At 43.1% G+C, this 25303-nt stretch overlaps 1 protein-coding gene across 1 annotated transcript; it reads left to right on the top strand.

Moving 5' to 3' along the window:
• The first annotated feature begins 9170 nt into the window (after nucleotides 1-9170).
• PANX1 (pannexin 1) lies at nucleotides 9171-24896 on the top strand. The gene is made up of 5 exons (XM_017738209.1): nucleotides 9171-9386; nucleotides 12916-12954; nucleotides 18434-18657; nucleotides 20157-20827; nucleotides 22503-24896. The coding sequence occupies exons 3-5, from the start codon at nucleotides 18539-18541 to the stop codon at nucleotides 22586-22588; spliced, it is 876 nt and encodes a 291-aa protein (XP_017593698.1). The 5' UTR covers nucleotides 9171-9386; nucleotides 12916-12954; nucleotides 18434-18538; the 3' UTR covers nucleotides 22589-24896.
• Nucleotides 24897-25303: the final 407 nt, after the last annotated feature.

Raw genomic sequence — 25303 nt, forward strand, 5'->3', positions numbered from 1 at the left:
CGGGAGGGGCTCCCGCTCGGGGCAGGGCGGAGGGCGCCTTTGGGCCGCAGGAAGGAAAGCTGCCTTCCCGGAAAACATTCTTCCGGAGAGCATCCCTAGCAGCAGGCTCATCCAGGTGTGCTGGGCTTCCCGGCCAGCCCTCCCCGCGCCTCCCCGTGCCCGCCTTCTCGCTGGGGCATTCCCTGGCCGCTGCCGTTCTCTCAGCACCTCCTGAGCAGGAGCCTTGTGAGCCCAGCCGGCGCATCTTCTCCCGTGGGGGTGATGGGGAGCGCTGAAGCCGTGCCGCCCTTTGTTTCCCAGCGCAGTTCAGCCTGGAGCAGCCAGCCGGGATGTGCCTCGGAACTGCCTGTCTGCTGCCGCTCCCGGCGCTCGGGGTGTTCGGGAGTAGGATCGCGGTGTCGCTCAGCAGCTGTCAGGGACAGGTGCCACGGAGAAGGGCTGTCAGAGCTCTGCCTTTGCCCTGCAGGCGGCTCAGTGGGGCTGGTCTCCCACAGGACGGGCAGTGGGAGAGCTCTCTAAAGCTTTCCACTGCTCCTCTGCCCTCCTGCAGCTGTTCCAGTTCAGTTTTCAATTTCTGCTGTGACTCGGTAGATGAAACTATACTTTACAGGTAAAGGACCAGGTTTCCTAATTATTTGAGTACCTTTTTTTTACCCACCTCCCCAAGTTACAGAAGTGATCATGCAGCAGCCTGTGGCATGAGGAGTGGAACTAAAGGATCTTTAAGGTCCCTTCCAACCCAAGCGTTTCTGTTATTCTGTAAGAATAGTACTACTTGGATGAAGATTTTAATGGTCAATAAGCAGTACTGTCCATTTTGAGACAGGGGTGAATCCTAGGATTTCCAGCCTTTCAGAGATAGTTCGATTTACTGCATGTACCTGTTTATTGCCATTCAGTGTTATATACCTGATCTCCATCATCTACAGGATGGAGTCAAGTGAATGCCAGCAGAATGGAAATTGGACTGGGACTTTGAATTAGTGGTGAATCTGTGCAAAGCCATCATGAATAGCACTGGTCAGATACCAGACTGCTTAAGAGATAAGATGCTCCAGACTGCTGTATTTACAAACAGCTACACGTATTGCACTAGATGTGGGTTTGCCCCAGATCAATGTGGCCTGCAATACCTGAGCAGAGGAGTGAAGGATAACCAGACTACAAATGCTGAGACAAGATCTGAGCCCTGTGGCAGCTCTGTTTGTCCAGTTTCTGGATGGATACATCCATATTTCTGTACTCTAACCTGCTTCACTTAGATCTGCTACTGATAACGAGCAAATTTCTTCCTCTTAAAGTGATGAAAAAGAGGGTTTGCATTTCCATACACTAATTTGTATATGGTCCCCTTAATTCTTCTTTCTACTTCTACTCTAGAAGTGCTGGATCCAGTTTGAAACAGTGCCTGTGTACCAATGTTTCTTTCATTTGTTTCATTTTCCTTCCTTACACAAAGATCAAACACACTGTTGAACTGCAGAGTTCAATAAAGTGTGCCTTTCTTTCAGATGAGTTAATTTCTTATCTTTCAATTATTTCAATATTAAAACTACTTTGAATTGAATCTGTGAGTGCAGTAGATTCATAAAGCAAGAATAAAAAGTGGGCTGCATCTTGCTAGTGTTTCTTTTTGCTTAAAATCCTGAGCACCTGTTAGAAGAAAACATTGGGTTGAAAACTGAGCTTTTTTTAGTTGAAAAATAGGTATGAAAATAGGCCCCGGGTATGGGTGAAACTGCACCACGTGGTATCCATACAGAAAGTGATAGTAAATCAGCCGTGCTGCTGTTACAGCTGTCACCTATTTCCCACACAGTCCTTGAAGCTCAACAGGCTGGCTGCTTATGGGACAGTCCAAACTGTTTCCATTAAAGCATTTGGGGAAACACAGAGGATTTTAGGGGCTGGAAATTCCTGGTTGTCTGAGCTGTGGTGTTCAGCCAGTGATAAAATAGACAGCAAGGTTTGTTTTCAAACACTTCCTGATACAATCGGGCTCTGAAAAAGCTCAGGAGTGCTAAACTGAGGGAAAATGTTGGGGTCCATTTTTAGGTCAGAAAAAGAGCAACTTGGAGGTGGATGTGAAAGTGTTTGGTGGAAATACCTGCCTCAGAGTACAAGAACTGAACACCCTTTCCAAAAATGAATGCTCAGCTCCTATTTCTGTTGTGATAATTGCATTCTTCCCACATCAGATTCTCTTGGCATCTCATCCTGTCATCTTCCCTTCCTGCTCTTCTTTCCTGTTCTGTTGCAGTGTGGTGTCAGACACCTGCAATTTTCTCCTACACGTGGTTGCTCTTAATTGTGTGCAATTATTAAAACGTTTACAAAGACTATGGAAGTTTTCTGAAGCTACCAAGTAACTTTTAGTTTTGGCCGGAGTTTCAGGAAATAAATGAGATTCCAGTGGAATCACAGAGGATTGTCTGCTGGAGGTGTGGAAAACCCAGCTGCAACACCCAGCCAGCGAGCACCGCTGAAACTGTGGGGTTAGTGCCTCCACCCCACTTTAGCATCCTTCAGGGGCAGGAGGAGAACTAACCTGATTAGAAATCCATGGTCAGCTGTAGTTTTGTGAGGATTTTAAGCTGGTTCTGGTAGTGCTTAGCAGTGACTGAGCTGTTCTCTGCTGTCCCTGGGAATCTTTGCTGCTTGAAATCCTGCACTTGTTATCTCTTTGCAGCTAGACCTTGTTTTATACAATTTTACATAATTTTATGTAATTTTATATATACTGGGAAGGTGGAAATAGTAATAGGATTGTGAGGATTGTGCTGTACATGTATATAACATATTATGGCTTGATATTATTTTCTTACATTACTTGGCAGTTCTTGGGTGAATATGCTACAGGTGGTCAGGTAGTGTGGTAATAGAAACCATCTAAATATAGCCCATTCTTCTTATAAAGGGGAAATAAACCTCTGAAAGATGGGTTACCCTCAGCAATTTGTGAGCCACAAATTAATAGAATTTTATCTGTGCCATTTTTAGTAAGAAGAGCTCTGAGTCAGGATTGAGATTCCAGTTTCTGAATTCAGTTTGGGTGTATTGCAAGATGTGCTCTCTTACTGTAAACAGCCTGGCTGAAAACATAGATATTTATTCCCAAGGCTCTGCTTGGAGCAGGGTACTGCCGATATAAGCAGGTACAGTCAGATGAGAAGAGAGGAAATTGAAACAAGCTGCTTCATTTTGGCATCTGCCAAAATTCAGCTTAGTTCTGGGTAAAGTATCAATAGCTGTCAGTTGCAGCTGAAAGAAAAGGAGATGTGAGAGCTGTCCACTCAACATCAAATATTTTCATCTTTTTCCATAGGAAGGCAACTGTGAACTGGTCATCTGTGCTTGTCACCAAATGATGTTGTTTGACCTCCTGCATACAACAGCTTCCAGGCACAGCTGTGCAATGGGCAGCCTGTGCTGGCTGCATTCACTGCAGCCTCGTGTGGGAGGTGATGGCTGGGAGGGGATACAAGGAGGGAGGGAGAGAGTGGAGAAGAAGGGAATTTTGTGGTGGCCCCAGCAGCCCTTACTACGTGTTCAGTTTGAGTGTTGGTTATGCATGGCTCATCTGAAGCTGGGATGAAGTAATCCGCGTGTTTTAGCATCTCTGTTTTACTGTAGAAGAAAGCACCTTGTAAACCTTTCCAGGACACAGAAACCATCACATGTTGAGTAAAGAGGGCTGAGAAACTTGGTTGTAATCGTCATGAAGGCTCCGTCTGTCAAAATGGAGATTTGCTGCACTAAAACCATCTTCTTTCCCACCGGTGCTCTGGTGCATCTTACCATGCTGGAGGGTGCTCAGAGGTGGCAAGGTGGAGCCTTGCCTTATGCTCTACACACCATGGGGTTAATGTCCCCATTGACCACTTTGGACTTTCCCAGTGGTGACAATCCTTGCTTTCCCTGCTCGTTTTCCACCTAATTTCTGGGCACTTTTTTCTTCCAATTTGTTTTTTTAATTTCCATCCTTGCAGTTGGCTGCCTGTGGGCTTTGAGGTGCTTTGGCTGGCAGAAAACACAGAGTGAAGGGTATTAGTGGGGAACTCTGCTGCATCCCAGAAGCTTCTGTGGGTGCCATGATGGCAGTAGTGCCCATCTGCAGTGCCCCTTACTGCATGTCCAGCTGGGCCTGTATCTCTCTATATAAGTTCATCATGTGTCTGAAGCAGTCATGAGAATAAAATGTCTAGAAAGGGGAAAACCCCCCAATATAAATCACAACAAATATACTGAAAAAACCAGTCCTAACTCTTGAATTGGACTCCTTTCCTCTCTTTCTACCCCCTGGTCTGGTCCTCCCTGCTGGTGTCTCTCTCCTTTCGTGTTCACAGGTTCCTGGGGAGGCTTTTGGGAAATAATCTTATCTTGTGACTTCACGAGAGCTGGGGGCTAAAGTTGGGTTGGGTGTGATTAGGCCAAAGACTACTACTGTGGCAGCTGCTGGCTGAGAGCTGGAAAAACCCCTCCCAGTGCTGCTGAAGCAGGCTGTATGCTAATAGTTGACGTTTGCACACCTTGCATTTAATTCCGCAGGATGCTGTGAAACCCAGGGCATTAATGAAGAACTGAGACAACAAATGTGTGAGTAGCTTCAGTCCAAAGCAGCCAGACAGGCTGAGAACTGCTGTCAGCAGAGGTGCAGATCCCAGAAGGACATACTGTGCTGCTCTTTGGCACATAGGGAGTGCTCAGGAAAGAGCAGAAGTTCCAGCATCAGGCACAGGCCTGCCTGGGCAGTCAGGGCAAACTTGTAAAAACATTTACTTTGGTATCAAGTCTGAACTGTCTTTGGGTGAACATCTTCAGCTGTTGGTAAGATTTTTTCTTCTGTTTAATTCCTGTAGAGCCAGCTTTACATTTCCTGTGGAAATGATAGTAAGCTGCTTTAGCTGCCAAAGTAAGTGTAAAAAGCATCATGGGCCTCTGGTACTGCCTGAGATTTGGGGTACCACCCATGTTGATGGTGAAGCTAGATGGTCATTGCCAGTGTTTTGTAATGCTTCTCCTTCAGATGAAGGGAAACTTTTTTTGTCTTCCTTTAATCTCAGTGGTGGAAATTTAATTCACGATTCTTTTTCCCCATGAATCAAAAAACTTATCACTGTGAAGGCAATGCTTGATAAATACCCAGCTCTTTTCCCACTGCATGATTTTGAGACTTCTCTGAGGGATAACTTGCAGCCCCCTGGCGAGAGAAATATACTTCGTAACTCCTCTGACCCACTCCACTTAAACATTGAATCACCTGAGCTTTACATTTTGCTAGTACTCCATTGCCAAAGTACCTTAGGGAAGAGGTTCTTTTCTCCAGTGCACCCATTTGCTCCATACTTCCTTCTTCAACAGGGTGTCCATTCTGTTTCACCCAACCTGCCACTTCAGTCATTCCTTCACGTGTGCCCCTAATGCATGTGTGTACACCTGTACACCCACATGTACATTTGTTTCTTCTTTGGTATGCATTGGGATTTCTTTTTTCATTTTTAAAAATATTTTTTAATGTTGGTGTGGAGGATGTGACTTGGATGGTGCCTGGCAGTCTGTACCTTGTCTATGTGTGCCTTGATTTTCTTGTTTAGGTGTTTCTGTAGTGGCTACTAAAGAGCATAATTCTTGCTAGATAAAATCAGATGTTTGGGTATCATGGCAAGTTCATTTTGCCTTGTGGAAAATTATGGTAATAATTAATGGCCAGGTTTTCCTCCAAGCATATGCAAATCTTTTTGCAGTGACTGCAGTGTATTAGAATCCAAATAATTACTTACTGAAGGTTTAATCCTGTCAACTGCAATCATTTGATCCTGGTTCAGGAAAAATAGTTAAGCCTGTGATTAGCATTGATTCTTGGAAGTCCTCTCTGTTAGTTGCAGTTTCTTAATTAGATGTGTAAGTCAACAGAGAGGTTTTGAGCCACTGAAGAGGAAACCAGTCTGGCTTGCTGGCTTTACCCTCTCTTTTGTAAAGGATGCAGCCAGAGGGTGCTGATCTCTCAGCACATCCTGCCTCACACACAGCAAAACAGTCCAGTACTGAACAGGGACTCTCCTTTGAATTTGAGATTTCCTTGGGGTTCTGAGAGTTTCTTCTCATATGTAGATTTCCTGTGTAGGAGCTGCAGAAGAGCCACTTGCAGGAAAAAAAGGATATTCCTGGTACACATGTGGAGGCAATAGCTGGAAGTTTGTTGGCAAAGCACCCATGAAGATGTGCCACAGCTGGGTGGGGTGGCAGCTTGTCCTCACTGTGCACTGGCTGCAGTGACTCAGGCTTGTACTCTGCACTCAGCTGCTTGCCTGCAAGTAATTCATCCTGGCACTCTTGGAAAAGTGTCATTTCATCATATGTAGCTGCACACCCGTTGCTGCCTTGGTTTTCTGCAGCTCTTTTGGGTGGTCTCTCTTTAGGACAACCATAGTAAATGGCATTTTTTTATCCTCATTTGTTTGCAAAAATGTAAGTCAAATCCCTATTACTCCTTCTCCAAAGCTAATTTAGTATCCGGAAATTATTACACAAAAAAGTGCATTGCCAAGTGCAATGATAAATTGGCCAGACTGTTGTGACAACTGCTTAACAAATGCAGTCATTTGTTATTCCTCAGCCTTCTTCTGTATATTTTATCTCCCTTTGTTATGGCCTTGTTTGCTGCTTTTCTCTTTCCCAAGCTATTACTTGCAAGAGCAAAGGGCAGGAATGGCTTCATGTCACCAAGCCAGGAGGCTGTTCCTTTTGTAGCAGAGGACTGTTAGCCTCTCATAAACTAGCCCTGTGCATAGCTGTATGCACAGCAGGTCTGTGGAAGGCAGGTAGCCCTGTGCCAAATTTCTCTAATAGAAACTACAGATTTTCTTCTCCACTTCTTGCAGAATAGTCCAACACAAAGTAAATTATCTCTCTGTATATACTGCTATTACTGCTAGGAAGGAAGGAAGGATAGAAAATGGTGACAATTTTCTGAGGCATTTAATGATCTGTGTTTTGTATGGATGATGCACTAAAACATCTTCCCTGTACAAGTCTTAACATTACTACTGTTACTGCATAGTTGTAATTTGAATTAACAAGTGTTTACAAAGAAGACTGCAATCAGTTAAAAACCAGTATGACAACTGGAGTGTCCCCCTGCTTGAGGCTGAGCTCTGTCTGCTTGGCTCCCAAGTCAGGTTTCCAGTGTCCCTACTGAAACACTGGGGATTGTGAGGGATGTTCACTGCTCTGCTGCAGCACTGGCATCACTGTAGCTGTTCTGGTATGAAGTTGTGCCCATGACATTTCGGAGAAGGGGCCTGGCTGCCTTCTTCCTCACTCGTGCCTTTTAAACACTCCATCACTTTAAGTGGTGTTCCACCCATTAATGAGAATGAACACATGGAATGTGTTTCTTTTTGTGGATTCACAAACATGAATAAGACAAAGCATCTTTCTGAACAGTCCATTGCTCTTCCTTTGAAAGGGTCATTTGTTTGCTGCTCCACACTGGGCACAGCCACCAGCAGGAGATTGGTTAAATGATGAGAGCAGGGCATGAATGGTCCCTATCCAGTGGAGAGCAGACATTAAATGCCTGCTTTTTTTCTTTGCTTTTTCTCCCCCCCCTTATTTTTTTTTTTTCTGCAATATATTATTTCTTGGGTTTCCACAACTAATGGAAATCATCTGGAAAACAAAAACTCCCAAAACTTTGGGGGAGTGCAAGTGCTTGTCTGGTGCCAACTTTGCTAAATCACATGAGCTCTACTCTGATAAACAGTAACTTGTTTTCCATAAGGGAGGCTTGTGACAGGTCAAACCACGATGACCAAACCATGTCCTTAAGATACTACAGCCTTAGAAATAATTATAATAGTGACTCATATGGAAAGGCTTTTATTCATAAAGCTCCTTGACTATGCTGCATTGTAAAGAGGCCGTACAAGTTACAAGGCAAATGCAGTTGACTCTTTTTCCAAAACTAGTTCTTGTTCACTGAAAGCTAAACTAGCAAAAAGGCACGACAAGTGATACAATCTTATATTAAATACTTATTCCCATAAAGCACACAGCAATGCTATTAGCATAATTTAGATGAATATATTAAGGGAAAAAACATAGCAATATTTTCCCCCTGTTGGTCTTCTGATATTGGTCTAAGTGTTGGAAGTTGCTTAGAAGAAATGTTCATGGAAGAGCCATCTCCACTCTGTGTGTTTATTTGGTGAAATGACTTCCTGTTTCAACATTTATGAAAGTCTGGTGGAAATGTATGTGTGTTGAGGGGATGTTGCTTTCCTTTTCAAGGCTTCAGAAAGATAGTTGAACCGCCTCATCCTGTTTTACTGGCGTTATCTGAGGAGCCACTGATGCTCCATGTCCCATAAGCGCTCTTCCCGGTTGAGGTATGCTGTGGGAGGAGTCACATGGTGCCTGTGGCTGGTCAGAGCAGAATTTAACCTTAAGGCTGAGGCTGGCCAAATAGCTGCTCTCACTGTCACTTAGGGCCTTGATCTTAATTTGGAGCTCCTGAGCAGCTGAAGAGGCCCTGGGAATGAATGGGGATGACGGTGTTATGCATAATCTTGGACACTGGTGAGGAGGGGCCTGGCACGCTTTGGGGGTGTCTGAGGCCACAATTTCTCAGCCAAAAGTTACAGGGAAATCCTTGTTTCTACAGATATAACTTGAACCCCTCAAAATAGTTTGTAGACTCAGAGGCAGAAGAAGTGGCAGCACCCTGGGAAAATGTGCCCTTCCATCATTGCAAGGACTGCTGGGCTGCAAGAATGGTGTTTGAGGTCTTGTTACAACAGACATGTGAGCTGTAGGTTGTGCTTTTGGGAAATTGTGACACAATGGTATGTGCTGGCATTTGTTGCCTCAGGCCTGATCTGATCACACTTTGTATCTGTTAGTTCCCCTTTGGCCAACCTGAGTTAAGTGCATGTGAGAAAGGTCTTTAAGGTCACATTCCCCACAAAACTTATGGAAATTGGCCGAAAAGATAGGTGCTTTTAATATGCTGTCTCAAGCCTTAGGAGACATCCTTAGATGGATCCCTGTGGGAGTTATGGCCTTTGGGTGCAGTAGGACCTCAGTGACCCTCCTTCCCGCAGAGCTGCTGTGCTTTGTCTGATCACTTAACCTGAGAACTTTGGATACCATAACATCTTAAGTGTGTGCTTTTTTTTCTAGACTTGTTTTCTTCTTTTTTTTTAATCTTTCAAGGGTGCAATAACTTCTGCTTTGTTTTCCCAGGTGCTCAGATAAGCTGTTTTGCACCCAGCTCTTTCTCCTGGCGACAAGCTGCTTATGTGGACTCCTACTGCTGGGCAGCTGTGCAGCAGAAGCAACCATCCCACAACAACTTAGAAAACATACCCCTGTGGCTGCATAAAGTATGTATAGGTCTCCATCACCTGGCAAAGTTATTCCCACATAGAAACCTACCTTTGCCTCACTTGCTCCTCTGCTCTGCTGTAGTCCTTGGCTTTGACTTAACTCTCTATTTTTAGAATGTTTTCTTTCTCGTACTTCCAAAGAGGGGTAGCACTAGAGAAGGTATTTTCTCCTTCTAAATAAAGGGTCACCAGTTATCTGACACAAGAGTAATGTTAACGTTGCTGCGTTGCCCTGGAGTGATTGCTTCACCTGGCTTTAGCCAGGAACTATTTTAAAACTGGAATACAGGACGCAAAACTGCCTTAAAGCTTGTATCAAAAGCTTATTTTAGGAAAACAGGGTAATGAAAACATTTTATATTTTGACTGTGTTATTCTCGGCCAGTTGTGCATGCAGGGAGACTTATGGCAGACAGACATTTTGGGAGAGGTGATATTAATCACTGGTACCAACAGGTTTAACCCCTGTCTTCAGCGTACTCTCCTGCATGTCCACAGGTAAACTATGAGCTGGCTTTCACTGCTTCAGGTAAAGCAGCATCATACCGAATGCACAGAAAGAGACTCATTTTATGGGTTAAAAGTGCAGTAGGTTTTAAGATACTTGAGCTGGCTCAAAGCAGTTAGCTGAGGTTTGGCAGGAGTTACACACTGAATTAATGCCATGCCTGGAGCTGACTCAACTCGAGAAGCAGCTTGAGCCTGCTTGAGCAGTGCTGATGCCAAAATAAGAAATGCTGTTGGGCTCTGCAAATTTGTGTTCTGCCTTCCTCAGCCCTTTTATTACTTGTCACAGCAAATAAACCCCTGGCATCTGGGGGCAGAGGAGAGCCTGGTGCTAGAGCGAGCTCAGGTATGGGACCTGCAGCACCTGTATTTCTGGCTTTTGCTGCTGTGTCCTAAGCCTCAGGTTCTATTATAAAGTCGTCTGGTGGTAATCTGGTGGTATTTTCTCTTGAGGCTGTCTCTGATTTGTTTTCTGACTCAAATCACTAACTGAGGATTTACTGCTGGCTTCTCCTGTTATCTCCACTAATAACCTTGACCTATTAGTAGGTGTGTGTTTCATGAATGTTAAAGCCAGACTTGTTGGTTTCTAGCCCGAACTCTTCCTTGCACAGTTAGGGCTCCACTTCAGACCTTCTACAGAGGCCAGTTGAAGCTGCTGGAACGCCTCACGGTGCAGGTAGCTTGCATGGCTGGAAACTCCACCTGCAAACCTGGATAGTTTGCTGTCTCTTTCTCTTGAGGGAATGAGTTCATTACCGAAATTCTTTCTGTTGAACTTCATGTGAGAGTCACCTGCTGATAGCACTAAGTCTGCTTGTTTGCCAGCCACAAATAGCTTAAGCACTCATACTTTTACGATGCAACCCATGTTAATTGGCTAACTAGTGCTGTATCAGAAATTGCTGCAGTTCCTCCCATGACAGCTTAATGGTATATGATGTTTCCTTGTAAATGCCCTGCAAACTGTCTGCAGGGAGTGCATCTGAACAGCTGAGCCAGAGGCTGTAACAGAGGCTGGTGCCTCATCTTAGCCTCCTAGACCCATGATTAGCCACCCACCCTTCTGATCCAGACACTGGGAGCTGCAGATGCTCTTCGGAGGTCAGTGTTAGCTAATATACTTCTGGTTGCTCATCAGCCTCCGTGCTTTAAAAGTTTACAGGGAAGGAGTGACGTTACAGCTGTTTAACAGTGAACTTTGGCTCCCACTGTGATATCTGAAGGCTATTCTTTGCATCCAGGGCCAACAGCTGCTGGGTGGCTTGGGGTCACTTCTGCAGGAAGACAGGGCTTGCTTGGGTGGTCTTCCCAACCTTGCACTGCAAAGTATGTACAAGCTCATTGCTCTGCAGATTTTGGGTAGATAATAATTTTAAAAATGAGCAGAGCCTTTTGGTAGCACAGTGATGTTAAGGAGAAAAGGGAGACTTCCTGTGCTCAGGTCAGTGGAGATCTGACTCTGCAGTGTCAGGGACAGGGATGCACACAGAGGGACAGCAGGGATCGTTAACAACACTTAAAACTTTTCTCCTGCTTCCTGGGAAGCAGAGCTTTTATTTGCAGGTTCTTTCCAAAGCTTTGACTCACTTAGTATCTCACTGTATTGGCATGCGGGAAGGCTCCATAAAAAATGCTTAAGGAGGCATTATATTATGGATTTGGGGGAATGAGATTGTAGGCCCCGTTCCTGATTAAAGGGGATGGATTTCCTTTTGGCATGCTCTCTGTGCTCTGTCAGAAGTACTGTCTCCTGGGACAGTGCTCAGTGTGGTACAGAGAGGAAGCAGGAGCAGGTAGCTCTTTGGTGAGGAAGCCAACTTGTAGCAACCTGCACTGCTTTTGTTCTCAGCATCTGGTTGCTCTGGAGGATTATCAAACCCAGGCTGCATTGCAGAAAAACTGAAACCTTCCCATTTCCCTCCTTCCCTCCTATTTCAGAGTTCAAGTTTACTCTGGGATTTTGGTTTTTTGAACAGTAAAATGCAAGTTTCAGTTCTGGGCACTCCCCAAAGCTTGGCACCTTTACTGGTTGTCCTGTTCTGCATTAGGAGATTCTCCCAGGGGTTGAATTCATCAGTTTGGAAACTGAGAAAGAGCATACTGCAACCTTCTGGCTTTGTTGACTCTCTGGTAGTCAGTGTGCTCCTAGAGGGTGCCCAGGACCCCTCTCCATGGAGAACAAGAGTTCTGAAATTTACAGTGATCCTGGAAACTCTTCACACTGGATAACCCTTAGCAGGAAGCAAAAATGAGTTGTGTACTAAAATGCACAATTCAATAAACAAAATACCTGCAGATAGATAAATATAAAGAAGAGACTATGGTAGGTCCTGCCTGCATTCTTAGTTTAATGCTAAGATTTCCTCCTCTTTGTCAGTGAGAGATCTGTCAAAAGGATTATATTGTTGAGTTCTCTGACAAACCTCTTCAGGTTTGTCATTGATGAAACTTATTCTGGTCAGGCTTTACTCTTTTGTTGCTTCTGTTTTCTTATGGCATTTTCCACTCTGGTTCTATTCCCTTAAGAGGTTTATTGTGTCTGTCTGAAGAGTAAGAACAGAGATATAGGTTTTAGAGGTGAGTGGTAAAGAGACAGGCAGTGGTGATGGGGGATGGAGCAGTTTTGCATTTGCCCACCTGGTGCAGACAGTTTGCACTCTAAAGATGAGTGCCCCACCTGCCAAGTTATTTTGGCAAAACTTGTCTTGATCCTTAACTGGAAGGAGAAGAGAAGCTTTTTGCCATTGTGTGTGGGCAGACCTTGCAGTCTAGTTGAGAAGGAGAGGAACTGCACTGTGAGCCTTTTTAATCCATAGTGCACAGAAAAATTTATAAAACTTCAAGTAGGAGAACAGTGAGCATCATCTTACTGGCTCTTGATAGCAACCAAGCAAGCTGAGGGTTGTTGAACACTGAGAGACTGACCACTTTATAGTCCTGAAATTTGGATTGCTAGGGTGGAGCTGCCTATGATCAAGAATCTTCTAAAGATTTTTTAAATTACTGTATTTTCTAGTCTGCTGTTAACTGGGGAGAAGCAAAGAAGAAGATACAGGTAAGCAAAGTAGAAGTTAAGGGAGTAGGTGGTTTGTCCGAAGAAGGGGATTTATACTCGTATGAAATGCAGGGAAACAACTCACCTGAGTATTGAAAGAAGAGGTCTGCACATGTGGCACAGCCACACAGGAGAGGTTGGTTGCCTGGCTCAGATATCAAAGTGCAGGACAAGTGCTTTGGGACCTGCCGAAAGCATTGCATACAGAGAGTGGGTCTGCAGTCTTTGTATGCATGAAGTGAAATTACGTCATTGAAAACCCTCACTTTTTGTAAAAGAGGTAAGATTTACCATGAACCCTTGAGTTGTTCTTTGAATCATTTGCCTGAGTACACAAAAACAAGCCTTGAGGTTATTCATTATATTGATGGTACAGTTATAATCATGATTGTTACCTGGTTCTAGTTACTCATTGTTTGTACAATTTCTTAATTGACTGAGGGCTCCTCATGTTTCACCTGTAAACCCTACCCAGAGAGATTAAGGGCTGTCAGAGCAAGGAAACTCATATGCAGATGCATTTATAAATAATTATTTGAAAATGTAGTGTTAGAGCTACTTAAGTTTGTTGCAGATGGAGTCATCCACTTCACTCATGAGAGAGAGGCAACAATGTGTTGATATAAAACAGTGAACTAACCAGTTCAGTGGTAAATGTTACAGTGGTTTAACAAGATTTAGTGGGAAGATACACTTCATTATTTAGTACATGGAGGATAGAATGAGAGTTGCTAGGGAGACCCTCCTGTTGAGTCATGAGGTTCAGAAAGGACTCCTCTGTGTTCTAAACCCCTTCTCAGAGGGGAGTTCAGGTGTGACTGGGTTCCAGCTTAGTCCCAGGCTTGCCAGCAGTTTATGTGTAAAGGATTATATGTGCACTGTCAACCCTTTATATCACTTAGCTAAGATTTCAAGGTTTATCATGCTGTTAATCACTTAAAGACAGCGTGCTACAGCAAGGAATCTCTCAGCCTTGAGGAGTAACCTTGAAAGGTATCCCAGCTCAAGGGGAGAACCTGACATGCAGCCTGCAGCTATGCTGGAAAGCTTAGCAGGCCCTGGGCTGCCCACTGCTTTTGGAGTATGATGATTGACTTGTAGTCATCTTTGTACATCAGCAAGAGGTCTGGGTCACTGTTCCAGGCAGTCCTTGACTACCACATTGCCATCTGTCACCCAAAGTCCAGAATAAACTGTATACAGCCATCACAGCCTCCACTGGTGATTATGGGTTGAGATGATTTGAACTGGAGAAATACAGTTTTGAAGCTATATCAAAACAGGAAGTATGTAACAGGTGGGATAAAGGTCACATAGGGTTTGAGATTCACTTGTAGGTTTGGAGATAGGATAGGATCTCAGTCAGAATGATGAGTCGCTTATAGCTGTTTCTGCTGAACACCAATGAGACATCTCCCATTGCTGCAAACAGGAATAGAGTCATATCCAAAGGGATTTTAATGCATTTGCTTCTGGAAACATGTAATTACTGTCATTAGCCTGTTAGGAGCTTATTGCCTTTGCTTGGGCTCTTTCCAGAGACAAAGAGAAAATTGGAGCTGAAGAGGGAGACATGTCACCATGTTCATGTATTTTAAAGTCAAATGAGTGAAGGCACTTCAGTGCTTCATTCTTTGTTGAATATTGTGTGCCAGTTAATTTTTCTCAAAGTTGTTATCCAGACCTGTGCAGCTAAAGTTTTGTGCTATTGTACTTAAAGTTACTATTTGACTATGGTCAGCTGGGTGGAAGTCAGAATGTTTTCAGTCACTTGTATAGTGCTTGCCCAGAGGAAATAAGGACTTAAGATGCAATAAATTAGAAAGCTGTTGTTTTCTAAATGCCATTAACGTTATTTTCATCTTCTTCCAGCCATTTTTATCCAGACCCTGGTAAGCTTTCTGTAGATTAGGTCCTTGAAAATGCCCTTTGCGTCACTCCACCAATTCCAGCTATTTTTTTTTTTTTTGCATGATAAAAGCATATTTGAGGTTATAAAGCAGTTATTTTAAATGGCCTTTTAACTTATTTGCTGTGTATTTACTTCATCTTAGCACAGTTGAAGCTGGTAATGACAGACTATTTTGTGCTTTAGTCTGATTTTATCTTTCACCTTTGGGAGAGTGTGCTGCTAATGCATCTTTGATAAAAGTCTTGTGATTCCAGCACCTTATGTGCTTCTGCAAATGGACTGCTCAAACACCTCTTCTTCTGTACCCATGCACGTGTTCTTGCTGAACAGTAGCTGAGTACTAACAAATTTTACTTAAACGGCCTGGAATGTGCACAGGGCTCAAAGGCTACTGCAGCAGTACAGAACAAGGGGCAGCCTCTTGGCTTCCAAGTGCTCTGCTTCCTTGGGACCAGTGTGACATCAGACTAAGGGCCAAGCAAAGCAGAAGAACCTGCTTCCATCATCCTTAGCTTTCAGGAGCTCAGCAATACTTAGCAGAAAACATACAGGGCACTGCAGTTTGAGTTCCTGCTGCACCCACCACCCGTTTTGTCAGTCTCGTACTGAATATGTTGAAAAGGAACTTGATAACTACACAGCAAAGGAAAAACTTGAGTTTTACTTGTGGGCTAGTATCTTTCTCTGGCATAGGTTTGACAATACAGTTCTTGGGATCAGTGACACTTCCTTTTACTTCAATGCTACAAACTGTCCCAGACTGAAGTAACATTTCCTCCTTGTGTATTCAGCGCCTTGGGAGCAAATAAACCGTCAAACCATAAACCGTAAAAGAAAGGCAGATGGCACATGCTCGTCTGTGCACAAATACCACAGAGTCCTCTTCTAAAGATGGGAAGTCATTATGTTTGACTGTCAAATGTAGTCAGAGGAGCTGGACAACCCAAGTTTGTTGTTCTGAAACCTAGGATTCATGCCAGATGACTTTGCATTTTCACTTCTGCCTGTCATTCAAGGCCTTAAATTTTAATGATTCAAAACAATTTTCTGGTTATCTAAGCCTACGGTTAACAAATAGAACAAGCATATCTTTCATTTTTAAAAAAGCCAGGGTCTGAGAAGGATGGAGTTGTGCATCAAGTGCTGTGGAGGAGCTGACAAATACAGGCTTTTGTTTGCAAACTAAAAGAGCTGGACTAATGATCATGTTGCTGCTCTGGTTTTGAGACCATTCAGAAAAGAGTTGCACGGTGTTTACTTATGCAAAGCTACAGCTACAGCTTTGGGAGTGGTGAGAGCCTGGCAAGGGAAAGCCCAGCAAATGCATAACAAACATGCCTTTTCCCCAGCAGTGTGATGCTTCCAGGTGAGGAGGCAGTGGTGAAGGAGCTGGGGAGAGGAGGAGGTGCAAGGGAAGATGGCAGAGGCTGGTTTCTGTAAGGCAACAGCCTAACAAGGTTGGGGAGAGGGGGACATTGGAGGACATCTGGGACAGAGCAAGAGAGCTGATGCCAGCGTGCTACACAAGTGCAGAATTTTTTTAAGGTATAAAGGAAGACATGGAGACTAACAGTGGAGGTTTTGGGCTGTGACTTCAGTGTGACAACTATCTTGCCTCTTACCGTGTGTCACATAGGACGCAGGGTAAAGAGATCTTTAGGAATATATGCGATACTGCTGATGGCAGCTCCAGTTTTGAGGGTCACAAAGGGAATTCATAAATCTTCTTATGCCTGTAAAATTTGAAATGAGTGAGTATTAGAGCCAAGAGGTATAAACCAATGTTTCTACTTCTACATAGTACAGAATTCAGAGTACTGATAGAGCCTGGATATGAAACCATGAAGTTTTGGGTAAACCAAGGCATCAGGAGTCAGACCTGTGAGGCCTGGTGGCATTGTCCACAGTGATAAATAAGAAGAACAAATTCTTGTGCTGTTGATGAGATGTCCAAAACATGTTGGACATGCCAGAGCTTTCCATCTCAATTGGAAAGGCTAGACCTGGAAGAAGGAAGATGATCTGACATTATCTGTTGTGTGCAAAGAGGAAAGAGAGGCAGTAGTGAGGGCAGAGCTCTGCACAGTTTTTATGGGCTGTTGTGGGTAGGGGAAGTCAGTCATTTAAGATCTAATACATCATATGCATTCCTACTGCCAGTAATAACACAGGATTTTGCTTTAATGGTAGGTGATATTAGAAGTAATTTTCCTGAATAAAATGTTCCATAACATCGAATTATTTACTTTGTGCATGCAGAAATTTAATCTCTCTTGATTAATGCAAACACAAGTTAACATAGTAATATTAGGTCCAGATTTTCATCTTGTTAAATACCTACAAATGTACGTGTAGCTTTTCCACTTGCACTGATTAATGACTTCAGTTCAAGCTTGCTCTAAAAATCTCCACTGGCTTTACCAGTGAGTGTGCATATGCACATGGCTGTAACACTTGTGATGTCTTACATCTGTTTCATATTTGTTTACTGCAACTAATTTAAATTTCCTTAGGAACTGATGCTGGATTTGAGTGAAGTCTGCTTGCTATCAAAAGCTGAATGTGATGAATTAGAGGTTGTCTGAATTTGCAGCACATTTCACTAAGTGCTTGTCTAACCAGGTCTTACATCATGTCTCTGTAAGGGTAATGTTATGTATGATTTTATACTTTGAATATCATGTCAGAGTAGATAGAAAACACCATCTTTCCTGCAGCTGGGAGGAATTGGAGTTAAAATTGCATGACAAAAACTACTTGTTGATGAGTAGAAGAAAGAAAAACTTCAAACTTGTATTTTGTACCTGCTTCAGCCCTTTCCCTAAGCAGCGGTGACCATGTAAAGGCTGACTTCTCAGTGCTGCATTAACACCAGACCATTCTGATGCTGTGTGCTGGTTTCCATGTAGATGTTATCTGAAAATATTTAAATACCTTGAAGTATTGCAGCCACATTTACATCCTTTACAGTCACTGTATATCACGCACTCTGAGCATGTATGTTTGTGGGCATGGAGAGCATGTAACAGCTCCATTATTAGCCTCCTGACAGCTAATGGAGAGCAGGAGAGATTTTGCTGGTGGCTGGAGTGTTTTAGTTGCTATGAGCAATGGTGACACATCGGGCAGGGAGAGTTAGGCGACAGTATCCTCTTCTTTCGGTCAGCCCCTCTGACAGCTGCTTTGCTTTGCTCTTTGTTTTTCCCCAGGTTAATGCTGTCTTTCTCAATGTCAGGTCCAGCAGTTACGAATATGCAGAAATTGTTATCAGGATTGAAAATGTTATCAGGATCATGGCACCTTTATTCTGTGGGCTTTTGTTTTTCCTTCGGTGGGGGGAAGCCCTAAGCAGCAGCAAGGTTACTGGAGCTGTTGGAAAAGACATTTTGCTTCCCTGTATATCCCAAGTAATCAAAAAATTGGGTTTTACTAGAAGGATTTAAATAAAATTATAGGGATTTAATAGGCTTATAGGAAACCTAGTACTTATGGAGAATGATGATGTTTGGCTGACTGACTTGCTTCTTATGCAGGTGAAGCCTAATCAGGGTTTTGTTCTCCCTGCAGTTCTTCCCATACATCCTTCTGCTCGTTGCTATCCTGCTGTATTTACCGTGTTTGTTCTGGCGCTTCACTGCAGCACCTCACCTTTCCTCAGACCTGAAATTTATTATGGAAGAACTTGACAAAGCCTATAACAGGGCAATCAAAGCTGCTAATAGCATTCGAAGTGGAGACCCCAGGGACCCTACTGACTTGATTCCAGCTGCTAATGAGAACTTGACACAGAGGTAAGATGTTGGGGCTTGGCTTTCTTTGCTCTTCTCTTCATGTTCTTAACAGATGTGATGTCTGTACTCACTTAGAAATTTATTGCAGAGGTTTGAATGGTGACCTGACACACTTTTAAGTTTGGTTAAAAAAAATATGATACCTGAAATGATTACTTTGGCACTTGGAGCTGGAACTTAGCGTGTTCTTTTTTCAAAGAAAACGTGTAATGAGCTCTTCAGATACTTACTACCTGAGGTGTTCCAATTTCTTTAGTTGCAGTAGGTGTTAAATAGTTTTGCCCACCACACTGTAATAAAATAGAGATACTGCAGTCCTCATTTCTCAATGTTCTTGACAGTTGCTTGCACACTGTCAAGTTACTTGTCATCTCCTGTCCTTTAAGATCTAGGTCTGCAAAGCTTCTGATAAAAAAAAATTATTAAAAAAACCAAACATCAAATGCAACAAAAGTGACCCCCTCTCCCTCTGATCAAGTTGGTGCACTGTTCCAACCAGATCTGGTTTCTGCTTTCTTCTAGGTCAGGATACATGTTTCTCTCTGTATGTGGGGATACAAATAGTGCAGTGGGGACTTAGGTCTCTGCTTTGAAATGTGGAGTTAGGTCTTGACAAGTAAAAAGCCTTCTAGCGTTCTATTATTGAACAAGTGCTTGGGGAGTCTGCTTTTCCACATGGATTTGCTTACTCTACCTGTTTTGTACTGGAGAAGAACAAAAATATTTTGTTGCCATGAGGGCTATACTTTTTTTTCCATTTTCCAGTGTTTGAACTCTCTTCGTTTCTTAAGGAACTTTTCTGTATTAGAATGTTGATATTTTTCATTTATCTGCTATTCTGTTGGTTTTCTATTAACTTCAATAAAACTACCCTTAATTTACCTCAATAAGAGCATGTGAACATGTTGGAGTGGGTCCAGAGGAGGATTATCAAGATGATTAGAGGGATGGAACACCTCTCCTGCAGATGCAGGCTGAGAAAGCTGGGGTTGATCAGCCTGGAGAAGAGAAGGCTCCAGCGAGACCTTAAAGCACCTTCTGGTACCTAAAAAGGATATACAAAAAAACTGAAGAGGGAGTTTATAGAGGGGCATGTAGTGATAGGACAAGGGGGAATGGCTGAAAACTGAAAAAAAGTAGGTTTAGATTAGGTATTAGGAAAAAATTCTTCCCTGGGAGGGTGGTGAGGCTGGCGCAGGTTGCCCAGGGAAGCTGTGGATGCCCCATCTCTGGAAGTGCTCAAGGCCAGGTTAGGTGGGGCTTTGAGCAACGTGGTCTGGTGAAAAGTGTCCCTGTACATGGCAGAGCACGGGGATTGGTTGGAAATAGATGATGTTTAAAGAACCCTTCTAATGCAAACCTTATTGTGATTCTATGATTTTAAGAGGGTTTCCAATCTTGTATTTCTTTTCGAGTGCTGGGTTTTGTTGATATTTGGGGTACGTGAATGCTGCAGCATCTGATCTACATGATTTGGTGTTTTTTTCTCTCTTTTTCAGTTTGTGGGAAATATCTGAAAGCTACTTTAAATACCCAATTGTGGAGCAGTACCTGAAGACAAAAAAGAATTCAAAGTGCTTAATAATTAAATACATTACCTGCCGTTTACTCACACTAGTAATTATTTTCATTGCATGCCTCTATCTGGGCTACTACATCAGTCTCTCCTCGCTGAGTGATGAGTTTCTCTGCACTATCAAAACTGGGATCTTAAAGAATGACACAACTGTTCCAGAAGTGGTTCAGTGCAAGCTTATTGCTGTTGGTGTCTTCAAGGTACTCAGCTATATTAACCTGATAGTCTATCTGCTGGTGATGCCCCTGGTAGTGTATGCAATGTTTGTTCCATGGAGGTGGAATTCAGGTGTTCTCAAAGTGTATGAAATCTTGCCAACTTTCGATGTTCTGAAACTTAAGTCAAAGCATTTTGATGACTTAAGCCTTTACCTCCTCTTTCTTGAAGAAAATGTGAGTGAACTTAAATCATTTAAATGCCTTAAAGTGCTGGAGAACATTGCAGTTTCTGAGAAGTTTGATGTCATGCAGCTTTTGGTAAACCTTGGTACTATTAAGACTGATACCATAGATGGGAAGCCAGGGACCGCTGAGTTGGAGAAGCCTGAAGAAACACCTATGAAAGAGCGGGAAAAAGATGCAACAGAGTTACGAGGTAAGCTGATCTAGATGTGTATCCCTACCAAAAACTTACTCATATATTCTGTAAGATAATGGACCTGCTTAGTCCTTGCTGTGTTGCCTGCTGTGTAAGTGCTATAACCTCAGAAGACTGTGGTGGTGTAGTGGCACAGCTAAACCCTGGAGTGTCTGTTAGGTTGGTGGTGCCTGCTGACATCTCTGCTCTGGCACTAAGGGGCTTCAGCTGTTTGGACTTTAAGTGTTTAAGACCCCCTGCACAGTAGGAGAGCTCTAGGTTGGTCCTACAGTAGGTTGTGCTTGAAGGAGCTCTGGTGAGAAAGCTGGTGGTTTCAGGACTTCTTTCAGAAATTAGCTCCGAAGTGTAGTAACTGCTGCTTCTGCTTCTGTTCAGGCTTTGGCAGAAGTCTTCGGTGAATATAAAAATAAGTCTGATGCTCAGAAATGCTGCTGGCAGAGGAACAGAAAATGACAAAAGAAGGGAAGTGGGACTGGGGCCAGTGAACATGTTCCTGTTCCTGCTTTCACAGAGAGCAAGGAAGATTGACTGTAAAGTGATTTTTGCCAAAATGGTCCAAGTCAATCTGGATTGGTGCAATGGTTCTCTAGATATCTCATCAGTCTGCAGACATGGTCAGCTTGAGCAATCACTCTTACATAAGATACAATCTAGGGTTCTGTCCTAAAAAATGTGGCATATCTTAATTGTGAAACCAGTTCCTTCCTCAAGTACAGAATTAGAGAAGCCAAATATCCAGGGGGAGGTATAAACCAAAAGTGATGATGCTTTAAAACATTTAGAAGCTTACCTGAGTATGTGAGCACAATGCTGAGGGCAAGTTAAAGAGCTATTTCAAAGGCAGGAAAAGAATAAATCTATTTTCTCTTCAGAAAGCTATGCCCTGTAATTAATAAAAAAGAAGCATCAGTACCCAGGGGTTAGCTGTTCCTCTGTAACTGGGTCAAGCAGTTGTGGTAGGCTGAGATTTGGAGAAGTCAACAGGAGAATTAGAACTAACAAGCAGAATTATTTTTGGACCAGAAGAAGCCCTTTTGGCAGCCAGCTCTTGTGCAGCAGCTTGGAGTAATTCTGACAGAATATAGTTTTCCTCTCAAATCTGTCCCTTTTTCAAAGAACAGGTGGGTTTGGAAGTAAAATATAAGAACCTAAGGTGGAGGTCTGGGCTCAAGGAGCTGAAAAAGTTAATCGAAAATCTGACTCATTTTTATCTGAAAGAAGAATTTTGGAGATTGTTTTCATCTCACAAAAACACTTCAAAGACTTATTTTTGTCCAGAGCAGAACAAACTCATGCTTGAAGCTCTGTTTAGATGCATTGCAGAAAGAAGCTGCTGTTTTTATGACCAGCTCTGGCTGGTGCAGCCCCTGTCCTTCTGCCAGGGGACAGCTGCAGGCTCCACCACCCATCAGCTAAGCTTTGCCCACAGCTCATCATCTTTTCCTCTGTCTGTAGTGGTGTCAGCATGTTTTAATTAGGGACTGTGTTAACAAGTGGTAGATGCTGGCTCTGGGAGAGAGATGTGCAGGGCATCCTGCTGCCGGGTGTGGGGCAGCGGAGGCAGCGCAGGACAGCTGGCAGTGCAGCACGGCCTTTGTGGCAGTTCCTTTGTACACCACAAGTCGAGTGGTTTGATGGCCCTTTCTCTTCTAAAGCTTTACCTTCTCTTCAGTTCTGACAGACCACGATGCAAGTGGCAGTGTGGCTACGAGGGAAGACAAGAGACTTCGCCAGAGACTCATAGATTCTTCATGCTGATGACTCCCAACTGCAGGAGCCAGGAGCCCCGTTCTGTGGGAAGGCTCGTCCTCTGCCTCCGCTGCGCTCAGCGCAAGGTGCTGCTCTTTGAATGCAACCATTCTCAATCGCCTGACAGTTCCCCAGAGGCCAAACTGGTTTACAGACTACTTGTTATACAATAATCAGGAATCATGTGCCTGAAAAAGCGTGTTGTACACTTCCATTATTTATCAGAAAAATCAAACCACATACAAGGAGGAACAAGAACAAAAAAATTCTGTCATAACAAGTGATGTGCACTGAATGCAGTTGAAGCTGGCAGCTGGACAGAGCTTGCTGCATGTTGTAGAAGGATGGGAAATATAACCCTTTAGGTAGCAAAAAGATATGGCCACATTGCATCCTGAAGTGTTGCTCTGCAGCAGTGGCCATCTCAGTTCTGGGGTTTAAGTAAGGTAACTTTGGTCTCTCTGTCCTGGAAAAGGTGGGGCAGGGATGGGGTTTTATAATGAATCTGGTTAATCTGTACCAGATGGTGGCTGACACTGATACTGGCTGTGTCTTCGTGGGAAAAATAGAGGTTACTCTGTTCAGCTTGAGATGTCTTGGTTAGTCATCCCAACATTCGTGTCTGGGATAAAGTACTTGACACTGGTGGAAAAGAAACTACGAATAGTTTTAGTGTTAAGAAGGTACTGTAAATATTAGGGATTGTGAATTTTCTATGTGTTAATAAATTTAAAATGTCTTAACACTTTTTTTACGAAATGCAATGATGTGAAAGCTAAATGTTGGTTTAATTTCTATCTCTCAGTTGTTTTGGTCAGAGTGTCTAACAAATCCACCTTGGAATTTTGGGCTGAAGATCAGTGAAGTTGCTTCTGTTTTTGTAATGGTTTGTCGAAGTATTTTGTAATGTTTTTATGTGTGGAATTTTTCTCAACGTGTTTGTAGTATCAAATGCAATATTAGTTGTGCTGTTTTCCAAACCACACTTGAGAAGACAAATTAACTTGTATTACAGTGGCACCCAAATGCCTCAGCAGAGCCAAACACCCAACAGCCAAGGTGAAGTAGATGTAAATACTGTGAAAGGTCATTCTCCCCCATACACATTGTGACTCTATTTTAATTAAAGAAAAGATGCTTAGTGTATTGGAACGGCCAAAGTAAGGGGGAGTGTTTGTATGTTGGAAAACTGTTGTGGTTTGTTATCAGACCATGTGGGGAGAGTAGAATTCAGCTTTAATGTTGACCCCCCTGCCCAAGACCTCAACCTTCATTGAGTATTAAAATGACCTTTGTCTTGAAATGGTAGGTGCAGGGTGAGGTGGGTGGGGAGTGAAGAACCGCAGTGGTGGTGTGTATCTTGCACAAATGTCATATACTGACTTATTTTTCTGTATCGTCCATGTAAGTGAAATGATTTGCCTGTCACCTCCTCCAAGTCGGCTTTTTAAACAAAGGAGGACTTCTTTTATAGCTAGGTAGGACTTCCAGTTCTGTAAGACTTCCATTTGGCAGTTCCTTTGTGTCACCCACTTTTGTGCTCTTGTCTGCTAGTATTCTCCGTATGGTTGTGGATGAGGGGCAAACAGGAGTGGGTGGTGTTACCATTTTTGCACAGAACTCTTTATGTGCTGCAGCAGATTTCAGAGATTGTGTCCCTATTTGAATCTGGCTGCTGTTGAACAAGTGGATCTGAAAGTGCTGCTGTGCTACACTTAGGGCTAGTACTACAAGAACTCTTCAGTTTTTATATGGCTTTCAGCTAAGACAAGCCTTATTTTAAAAGACGTTTTTAAAGCCGTATTTTATGCTACCTCTGCACAGCACACAGCACAGCTGCAATCCTAATGTCCCTTGCATTACCAGCACAGAACAGGGCTTATATTGGACACTGGTAGTCCAAACTGCTGGATTTTATTGCCATACTTCTGCCACCAAGCCTATGAACCCTCTCACCTTTCCTAGATTGTCTGGCTATGCTGATGTGTTGCTGATGGTCCTTTATATGTAGGCAGTGCAGGTGCACATTGTGCATTGTGTGTCTTGGACAAGGAGCTATAGTGCAATACTAAGATTCTGTGATGTGGATGTGTTTGAACTGTTTGATGTAAGTAGAGTTCTCAGTCTTTAAAATTCAAAGCTCCTGGAAGCCACATGTTCATGTTTCATGTTGGATATGTACCTAACTTTTTACTTATTCCTCTTCTGTATTTAAAAATGACTTGCTGCAGTGAATCTGTTGTCTTTTAAAGTGTTTAATAAAATTCCTGTCAATCCTCCTCGGTTATTAAAATAAAACCAGTTTTGTCAACTACAATAGCATAAGTGTCTGAAGGTTCCAGGAACAGTCATGTGTTGCCATAGTGCAATACATGTGGGCTGATGCTAAACCCTGAGGAAACATTTTGGACAGTGATTATAATTCTGCTCTTTTAATTTTTGTTCTCCTAAAATTGTCAGAGCAACATGAATTGGTTCAAAATCTGTTTAAATTTGAAAAGCTGTTCAGAAAGTGTCAGCACATGATAAATAGCATATCCATTATGTGATTTACTATCTACAAATTGGCCAATCTCAGCACATTTGAACTTTTCAGCTGTATCTTCCTGTTTTAAGATGTGTTTCTTAACTGCCCAGCTTTAGTGGCACTGCTCCTGCTGTGTTTTGCCATTTTCAAAACATGGGCTGAATTCCAGTTTAGGCCTTATGGAAAAGAGTCCATCT

This window comes from Corvus brachyrhynchos, unplaced genomic scaffold (assembly GCF_000691975.1).
Source record: "Corvus brachyrhynchos isolate BGI_N302 unplaced genomic scaffold, ASM69197v1 scaffold117, whole genome shotgun sequence".
Taxonomy (NCBI): domain Eukaryota; kingdom Metazoa; phylum Chordata; class Aves; order Passeriformes; family Corvidae; genus Corvus; species Corvus brachyrhynchos.